The 9,877-nt window shown below is 29.3% G+C and overlaps 1 protein-coding gene and 3 non-coding genes across 4 annotated transcripts; 3 read left to right on the forward strand and 1 right to left on the reverse strand.

Annotated features, from left to right (window-relative positions):
* Positions 1 to 2,432: 2,432 nt before the first annotated feature.
* TRNAI-AAU lies at positions 2,433 to 2,506 on the forward strand. Its single transcript has one exon. It is a non-coding gene; the product is annotated as a tRNA-Ile (tRNA).
* Positions 2,507 to 3,040: 534 nt separating this feature from the next.
* TRNAI-AAU lies at positions 3,041 to 3,114 on the forward strand. Its single transcript has one exon. It is a non-coding gene; the product is annotated as a tRNA-Ile (tRNA).
* A 252-nt stretch (positions 3,115 to 3,366) lies between these two features.
* TRNAI-AAU lies at positions 3,367 to 3,440 on the forward strand. Its single transcript has one exon. It is a non-coding gene; the product is annotated as a tRNA-Ile (tRNA).
* A 2,664-nt stretch (positions 3,441 to 6,104) lies between these two features.
* On the reverse strand, positions 6,105 to 9,459 carry LOC124931839 (small ubiquitin-related modifier 2-like). The gene is made up of 3 exons (XM_047472415.1): positions 9,302 to 9,459; positions 7,447 to 7,596; positions 6,105 to 6,431 (listed from the first exon to the last, which is right to left on the reverse strand). The coding sequence occupies exons 1-3, from the start codon at positions 9,377 to 9,379 to the stop codon at positions 6,360 to 6,362; spliced, it is 300 nt and encodes a 99-aa protein (XP_047328371.1). The 5' UTR covers positions 9,380 to 9,459; the 3' UTR covers positions 6,105 to 6,359.
* Positions 9,460 to 9,877: the final 418 nt, after the last annotated feature.

Below are 9,877 nucleotides of genomic sequence, written 5' to 3' on the forward strand. Positions count from 1 at the left end.
GACCACCACTTTCCATATCGAATAACAACATTACCTTCTTCACCAATGTTACCAAAGCTCTGATACCATGTAACTAAGTCACAATCAAGACTTCGGTGATCGAACCGTGAAGAAATATATTAAAAAGTGAATAGAAAATTTAGAGAATGAAAAACAAACTGGAATGAGATTATGTCTATTGAACTTGTTGAAATAAGAATAAATTACAGAACTTATATGAAGTAAAACATAACTTAGACATTAAACTACGAGACATGATTCACATGAAGAGTCTCATCTACTAAGGATAATATCAAGAGACTCGGACAATCCAAGAGACTCTTGAATAACAAAAAGAAGCATTAATTATTATTATTACTTTAATTTCTAAAAAGCCGAAGAGACGTGGTATGAGGCAATGAATTATATTATTATTATTACTTTAATTTCTAACAAGCCGAAGAGACGTGATATGAGGCCATGAACAAAGAGCCCGAGTCCATCAGAAAGAACAAGACATGGGAACTCACTAACTTACCACACAGTCACAAGACTATCGAGTTAAAGTGGGTTTTCAAGTTGAAAAAATACAACGAAGACAACATCCTCAAACACAAAGTGAGATTGGTAGCGAAAGACTACTTGTAGAAGCAAGACATTGACTTTGAGGAGACCTTTGTACAAGTGGCAAAACTTGACACAATTAGGATAATTCTTGCCATCGAAGGTCACCATGGATGAGAGATCCACCACTTGGATGTCAAATCAATATTTCTCAATGATGACATCGAAGAAGAAGTCTACGTCACTCAACCTGAAGACTTCATCGTCAAAAAAATGGACGCTCTAATACCATGATAAGATAAAGAGAGAAGCTAATGTTTTTTATTATCAAACATAAATAAACTAAATGTAATAAAAAAATTATATAGTTAGTGATTGCAATAAACTAAAAAAATACTCTTAAGTGTTAATAGACTAAAATATCCTTAAGTGCTAATTAAGATAATAAAAGTAAATTATCTCTTCTTCTAGCCTAGCGACAACAAGATGTGGATATTCACAGCCTCCTTGAGAGGTCCTGGGTTCGAGCCCGTTAGACGGCAAGTTCTGCGCCCGATTAAATGGTTAAGTGTGTTTGCGGGCAATGTTTTTAACCTCTTGTGGTCACATTTTTCATTCTCAAAAAATAATGAAAGTAATATATATCTAACAATAGTGTAAACATATTATAATGACGTTATCAACCCATATTTATTACAAGGGATGAAAAGAACAAAATGCTCAAATCCCTAGTGGTTGCTAGATTTGTCATTTCACTAGTAAAAAAAGATTCTATAGCGATTGGTAAACCAATCGCTATTAACCTCCATATCAATCGCCATAGGCATTTAGCGATTGGTCAAAATCCAATCGCCATCAATTGGCAGAGGTGTCCTCGCGGTTGCCTTAACTAGCAACGGAGATTGGTAGAATACCAATCGCAATTACCATTTAGCGATTGGTTCTTAATCCAATGGCTATTACCATTTAGCCATTTAGCTTCTGGCGATTGATACTTAATCCAATGGCTATTACCATTTAGCCTCTAGCGATTGGCACTTAATTTGTTGGTGATCCTAGAGTTTCTCCCTCTCTTTTGAATAGAAAAAAGAAAGACTTTCATAGATCTATCTATTTGATGTTTTGACCTACTGCAAGTACTTGCTTGCTAGTAATTCTTTAAATTGGAACATCTTTACTCTAAATCATCAACTTTGTACTCTAAAGTCATAAACTTTGAAGTCACTACTTAGAATTTCATTACCGTCTCGATAATCTATGCAGTTGCATATGGCCCAGAATTTTTCAATGTATAATAGTATTATTAATTATAAATTATATTATAAATCTTATTTTTTTCTCTTTTCGTATTAAATATATATTATACAATATATATATAACTTTTTTATATCTTCTTTCCGTATTATAATATATTAACCATTTATATCTTATTTGATATATTTACCATTTTAAAAAAAAATAATAAAATAATATTTACAATTTTAGAGGTCACAAAATATAAATTTGCATTGGCCCCAATCTTAAGGCCGACCTTGGACCCTCTACCATGTTGAAGACAATGGTGGGCCTAGTTAAATAAGGAGTGAAGAGTCAATCTCCTTCTCCATCTCTACTCACTAAATGTTGTTATGTAGTTTCTTTTCAATTTTGTATTATTTAACTCGTTCGACATTATCTCATATTGGAGAGTTACGAAGAAAGTTTGATTATGAAAATATTAAGAAGTTTACACAAATGTGACAAAGGCTTTTACTAGTGGCTAACTAGCACTTGTTAGTAATCTAACTATTTAATATGTTCGCCAAGTAAGCCCTCACTAGGTCAAATCTATACTAAAATTATTAAATCAAATATTCAAATTTCCTAAACTTAAAATCTTAAAATATAAAGGCCTATTAGCTCAGTTGGTTAGAGCGTCGTGCTAATAACGCGAAGGTCGCAGGTTCGAGACCTGCATAGGCCATTTTATAATTTTGTTTCATTTTAATGGTTTTCGATAAATTAGAGAATAATTTTGTTTCATTTTAATGGTTTTCGATAAATTAGAGAATTGTTTTTTATTTGAAACAAATTGGTAAAACTAATACAAATACCGGTCGATTATTTAGTTTGTAAAATAAAGTATAAAATTGGACTTAATCAGAACTGGTTAACCGACCGATTGAACACCCTGATATTCTATATAACATCAACTAAAAATGGAATTACTAAACTATTTCACCAATTATCCTTAAATTTTTTATTTGAAACGAAATTGGTAAAACTAATACAAATACCGGTCGATTATTTAGTTTGTAAAATAGATTGTAAGGATGGACTTAATCAGAACCGGTTAATCGACCGATTGAACACCCTGATATTCTATGTAACATCAACTAAAAATGGAATTTCTAAACTATTTCACCAATTATCCTTAAATTTTACTAAGCTCTAAGTCTCATTATATTTTTTTAGTAAACTATTGCACCATGTCTCCTTTACAAATTTTAAATATAAAGGCCTATTAGCTCAGTTGGTTAGAGCGTCGTGCTAATAACGCGAAGGTCGCAGGTTCGAGACCTGCATAGGCCATTTATTAATTTTGCTGATAAAAAATAAAATTATTTTTGATCGAAACTAGTAAAACTGATTCCAATGTAAAGGCCTATTAGCTAATTCGAGACCTGTCTAGGCCATTTATTGTTTCAATTTATCGTTTTTGGTTAAACTATTTTTCGATAAAAAAAAGATTTTTTTTTAATAAAACTAGTAAAATCGTTTGTAAAATATAGGACAAAACTAGACTTAATCAGACTGGTTGAACACCCGAATATTCCATAGAAAGGCCTATTAGCTCAGTTGGTTAGAGCGTCGTGCTAATAACGCGAAGGTCGCAGGTTCGAGACCTGCATAGGCCATTTATTAATTTTGTTGATAAAAAATAAAATTATTTTTGATCGAAACTAGTAAAACTGATTCCAATGTAAGGGCCTATTAGCTAATTCGAGACCTGTCTAGGCCATTTATTAATTTTGTTTCAATTTATCATTTTTGGTTAAACTATTTTTCGATAAAAAAGAGATTTTTTTTTATTAAAACTAGTAAAATCGTTTGTAAAATAAAGGACAAAACTAGACTTAATCAGACCGGTTGAACACCCGAATATTCCATAGAACATCAACCAAAAGAGGAATTACTAAATCATTTCACCACTTCTCCTTAAATTTTATTAAGATCTAAGTTTCCTTATATTTTTTTTACTAAACCATTTCACCAAGTCTCCTAGTATATTTTTAAGCTCTAAGTCTCCTTATATTTTTAAGTTCTTAAATTTATGAAAGGTACAAAAAAAGAATTCAATCTAATATGTTTTTCAATCTCACTTACTTGTAATGTGTCTGATTGTCCAATTGTTGACTTTTGCAAAAGGCATCGAAAGACCCGCCCTAAACTCAGGCAGGCTCTGAGAGTTGGGAGGCCTAATGCAAAATCAAATTTTGGGGCCCAAAAATTAAAATAAATATTATAGTTGTATATTTTATCAAAAATATATTAAATATACCTATTAAATATATAATTAACTAGATCATTTGTTAAAAAAAATAAATATGTGTGGTCATATAAGTATTGATATGCTTTTGTTGATTTTGAAACCTACTTTGATAATATTTGTGATATATTGTGTATGATGTATCTATAATGAAAAAAATGATATATATTATAAAATGATAAAAGATTATAAGATAAATATAAGATTATGAACAAATAAAAAAATAAATTTACAAGTATTAAAATTTAACTTTAAAGATGATTTTCACAATTAGGTTAGGGTTGAATTTATGATAAAATAAAATAAATATTAGAGATAGAAAAGCGGCTAGATTATAATTAGGTTTAATGATATAAAAGATAATTATAGTTAGTGTTATAAAATGGTTATGGAGAGATAAATTATTTTAATATATTATTATATTAGATATAATATTGAAAGAGAAAAAATTAATATATTAATATATTATATATAATAGAGAGAAATAAGTAATAATATATTATTATATAATATTAAGTGGGAAAAGAGGAAAAAGTTGACGTATTATAAGAAATAAATATAATTATATATATATATATGAAAAAAATTAACATATTTTAAGAGAATAAATATAATATTATATAGAGAGGGAAAAAGTTAGTTTATTATAAGAAAATAAATATAATATTATACGGTAAAATATATATTTTACAATATACCATATTTAATTAATAATATTATATATTAAGAATCTAAAATTTAGAAACCTAAAAAAAAAAAAAAAAAAATTAGTAAACATGATATGTTAAAATCAATTCAATAGTCATTTTTTTTTTCAAATTTATTATCTTTAAGAATTCAATCATATACAAATAGGGTGTTTATCGGTTCGGTTTCGGGTTATTCGAACCGAATTCGAATAAATTTTAATTAAATCGAACCAAATTCGATATTCGGTTCGAATTCAAACCGAATTCGTTTTTTTTAAATTTTTGGAACTAGAATAACTCAAAATAAATTGAACCAACCAGGAATTGAATCCGAGTCTATACCATGGCGGTAGGGTATTATTCTACCACTAGACCACTTATGCTTTTGTTTTCTTTTTCTTTTATTATAATTTGATTATTTTGAACTTTTTCTTAAGCTAAGTTTGGAAAAATAAATAATAAAAGATGAATTCGGTTTTCGGTTTGGTTTTCGAGTTGAAACCCAAACTCGAAAACCAATTCGAAAACCATATTTGAATTCGAATTGGTTTGAAATTCGATTCGAAAACCGAAAATGAAATTCGAATTCGATTTATTCGAATTCGGTGAATTCGAATTCGGTCGAATATTCGGTTCAGACCAAATATTGAACACCCCTATATACAAATAAAAAATAATAATTTATCAATGTAAGATATTTGTTATATCAAATAAAAAAATAAATTAATATATCTAGTTAATATTCAATGTGTATAAGAACTCAATTTCGTTATTCAAATTGAATTTACAAGATTAATAAAATATTCCGGTCAAATTGAATATCGATGAATTTAACAGTGTTTTTATTTTACATATTTGATGATAAAAGAATATACATCTCATTCTTTTCTCTAATTTAATTATCTTCAATATTTGAAGTCTCTCTCCAAATAAATATTTTTATACTCTAATTTCTTTTTAAACTATTTATAGACTTTTCAAATAAAAACCATTTGTCATCACTATTTAAAAACATAGATAAAAAATTAATTATTTATATAAGTAAATAAAAAAATAATACATCTTAATAATCTTCCTCTATATATTTAAACCATAAACATGTAGACTGAAAAATTAAATTGTCATGCAAAGTATTTTGTTAAACATGTAGACTTTTCAAACATGTTTTCTGTAAAAGGTTAAACAAATCAAAATTGAAAATTGGATGAAAAAAGTTGAGTATTTTGCTAATTTTATAATTTAGAACATTAATATAAAGGAGAAGAAATGATAAAATTTACAAATCTATTATTTTTCAATTTCAAATTGCAATTAAATAGAATAAAAGTAAAGACATGGGAGACTTAAGAAACCTCAAACACAACTAATCATACTTTTCAGAAAGAACTTCATACAGCTTGTTGACAAATCCACCAACAGTAATATTATGTAAAGCAAGATGAAACAAGAATCTCATGGCTTAGGGATTTAAGTGATTATATTTTCAATATGAAAAGACATCAAAAGAGAAGGAGGTGAAACCCTTTAACATCTATATATATTCTCTACATGTGATCATGCGATACCTTCTTCTGATTTTCAATGCTTGCAGAAACAAGCTAGAACAAACAAACCCCACCACCAGTTTGATGAAGCATTGCATCAATCTCGTCGCCATCCTCCATCTCAAGCTGTTATAGATTTTGGTTGTTCAAAAACCCAACAAAAACCCGTTAGAACACAAACGCCAGACCAAAACAACAATTTCTAAATGACAATTCGTTTGTATGTCGAAAGACTCATTTTAGCTAAGTGGTATGTCCGTAAACCCATTCTTTTAGCTAAGTGGTAGAGCGAAATAACTCATTTCCGTAAACTAATGTTTTCGAATCTTCGTAACCAGATTATCTAAGAAATATGTACATTTGTCTACTAAAATTATTCTCCTTTAATAGTTTGTTAGCATATAAGTGTAAATCATCTTCTAAAAAGAAAAAAAAAACAAGTGTAAAGCATATGTTTAAAGTAATTGAGATTGTCCCGAGAAAAAGAGAGATCTCTTCTTTTTAATATGTTGTTCAAAACCCCACAAAAACACATTAGAACACAAACAGTGGACCAAAACAACAATTTCTAAATGACAATTTGTTAGTGACGAAAGACTCATTTTAGCTCAGTGGTAGAATGCAAAAACTCATGTCCATAAACTAGTTCCAGTGTTCAAAAACGGACCATCTAAAAAATATGTACGTTAGTCTACTCAAGTTTTCTACTTTAATAGTTTGTTAGCATATACAAGTGTAAATCATTTTCTAAAAAAAATACCCTAGTGTAAAATATATGTTTAAAGTAATTAAGATTGTGCAGAGAAAAAGAGAGTCTGCTTCTTTTTAATATGTTGTTAAGAGAAAAGAGATCAGGATGACAATTTGAACACAGAAAGGATGAACAAGCTCAATGTCCAAAATATGCTTAGGGTAAAAAAAATAGCCCAAGAGTGGAATGTATATGTGAAGAAATGGGATTTATTTCATTCAATAAAATTATAATCCTATCTAATCTACTACTACTACTACTAACTTTAACTGGCATAATTATCCTAATTAACTAACTAAAATAAATAACAATGATTATCTAAACTAATTAGGCATTAATCTTTCAGTTAGGCGTTAGTCATAAGATTGGTTTTCGAAAATGGATGTTTACCTCATCTGGAGATTGCTCCCCTCGAAGTCGACGACCATCAAATAAGAACGCAATGGAATTCATGTCCACAGATTGACGATCACAGTATGCATTCATGAGCTTCCTAAGTTGGGTGTTGCGTTTAATCCTGAAGAAGACTTCATTCCCATCCTAAAATGAAGACATTACATAATTAAACAATAAAAATGAAAGAATTGCAGGATGCGAACGAAAAAAGTATATCGTAACAAAAAAATATGGAACAAAAATTAAAATAAATGTATATATCGTAACAAAGAACAAACATGTAAGGAAACTACATAACTAATCAAGATGAAATTAATGAATGCTGAATAAGGAGAAAGAGAGTGGAAGAACTCAGGAGACAAAGAAGAACAAGTATAGAGAATTACAAAGGCTAGGGGAACAGGACAATCGTGCATCTGTTCTCTGCAATCTTTTAGATTTGTATTAGAGTTAATAGTACAGTGATAATGTTATACATATTTATAAGGGAATAGGTATAATTGAAATGTTAGATAATTGATCACCGCAATTATCTCAAATACAATATTCTAATATTTCAATCTTCAAGATTGCTGATTATGTGACATAATTTCTTCCATTTTCTTTCATATTCTGGATTGCGGCAATGAGATATGCGTGAGGAATTTACTCCGATACCACTGTAACAACTATTTTATTGATATATCGATTAAACATGGAGAGACTACAAATGGATGAGAGCAGTTAAGGTTATACACCATAGAAGGGGAAGAGAGACTAGTCAATTCACTCAACAATTTATTCACACTCGTATTAACTGTAACTACTAAGCGCTTTATTATAACTGCTTCTATCTACTACTCACCCTTCATTTATACTTATGACAGAAGCCCTGAAATTATCAATAGAAAACTCTAATAACTAGGCAATTTAATTAGAAACAACCTCATGATCTTAAGCATTTAGGCAAATGGCACATCAATAATTTATGTAGCATATGGAATGGAACAAATATTACGTTGTGTTGGTTTAAAAGTTCCAAATGTTAGTAATAGATTCTGAACCAATTCCTCTCAAAAATGCAATTTTTGTCCACCGATGTCTTGCTAGTTATAATAGCCATTATATCTAGGTATAATCTTATGAAGGAAAACGGATAAACTATCCATCTGCAATATTTCCTATCAAATAAACATGTTGCATTATAAATTTTGTATGCACTATTGGGATTTTAAAATAAGAACCAATTTGGGGGCATTTTCCTATAATTACATTGTCTCCACTCTCTTCCTAAAACCAACTGCAAGAACATAAATTACAGGATGGCTACTAGCTTCGCAGCAAAAAACAATTAAGATGTATCATGAAACCGATCAAATGGCAGGCTATAGAAAATTTCAACGAAAACATGAAGAAACAAACTTAATCATGATGTCGATTAGGAGACCAAGTTATCACCAAATAAAGAAATACCCACGAAAGAAACCACAAGTAAACAAGAATCCAACATCAGAAAACATAAACAATGCAACCAACTATGGTCTATTTTTTTATACTCTTCTTATCAATATCGAATAGAAACTACCCAAAACTTTCTGCTTAAAGATTCGGATTACAGAATACATCAAATCCCCACCATGCAAATCAGTCTCCATTTGCAAACCAAGTTTAAATAGAACCTTAGAAATCATTCAAGAGAAAAAAATACAACAATAATCTGATTTTTTTTGCAAGTCCCTTCAAAACAAAGAGAAATCGGAGATCACTACACATCCCCGCATCGAAACGGAATAAACAAAAAAAAAAAAAGGGATGAACAATTGATTTCTGATATATGTATTTACATACTGTATATCTACGTTAAGTATACCTGGCCTTTGACCTTAAGGTTGATATGAGCAGATTGATCAGGCTTCTTATCTACCTCTCCAGAACCTGGTGTAGCCATTGATGATACAGTTGTTTCGACTCTTCAAATGACAGTCTCTCCTCTCGCCCTAGGTTTTACTTTTCTCAACGCTAACAATTCTAATATGCAAGGGTTTAGAATGTAAATATAGCCCATTCATTTTCAATATATATAATTAAATTTAAAAATATATTTACTTACTATAAAATTATATTTATTAAATATTAAAGAGAATTCAAATAAAAAATATGTGGAATATAAATAATAACTAGTTAACTAATAAGAAATATATATATATATATATATATATTAAAAGACTTAGGCACAATTTTGCACAATTTTTTTTATCGATATAAGATGGGAAATTTGACGAAATAACCCTAATAATGATATCATTTTAGAAAATGAGCAGGCCCGATAAAATTTGTAAAAATGACCCTTACGGACGAAAATATCACTTTTCGTGTCGCGTGACGCGAAGGGAATGGCTGATAATGTTTTCAAAAATAACCTCGTGTGACACGATAAATGTTTGCA

This window comes from Impatiens glandulifera, chromosome 1, assembly GCF_907164915.1.
Source record: "Impatiens glandulifera chromosome 1, dImpGla2.1, whole genome shotgun sequence".
Lineage (NCBI taxonomy): Eukaryota > Viridiplantae > Streptophyta > Magnoliopsida > Ericales > Balsaminaceae > Impatiens > Impatiens glandulifera.

What these genes read in the sequence shown, in the direction of transcription:
- LOC124931839 (XM_047472415.1), bottom strand. Translation starts at nt 9,379, where the DNA reads ATGGCTACACCAGGTTCTGGAGAGGTAGATAAGAAGCCTGATCAATCT. An exon ending in ACCTTAAGGTCAAAGGCCAG is followed by an intron (nt 7,597 to 9,301) that starts GTATACTTAACG and finishes TCTTCATTTTAG; the next exon opens with GATGGGAATGAAGTCTTCTT. An exon ending in GGGAGCAATCTCCAGATGAG is followed by an intron (nt 6,432 to 7,446) that starts GTAAACATCCAT and finishes AATCTATAACAG; the next exon opens with CTTGAGATGGAGGATGGCGA.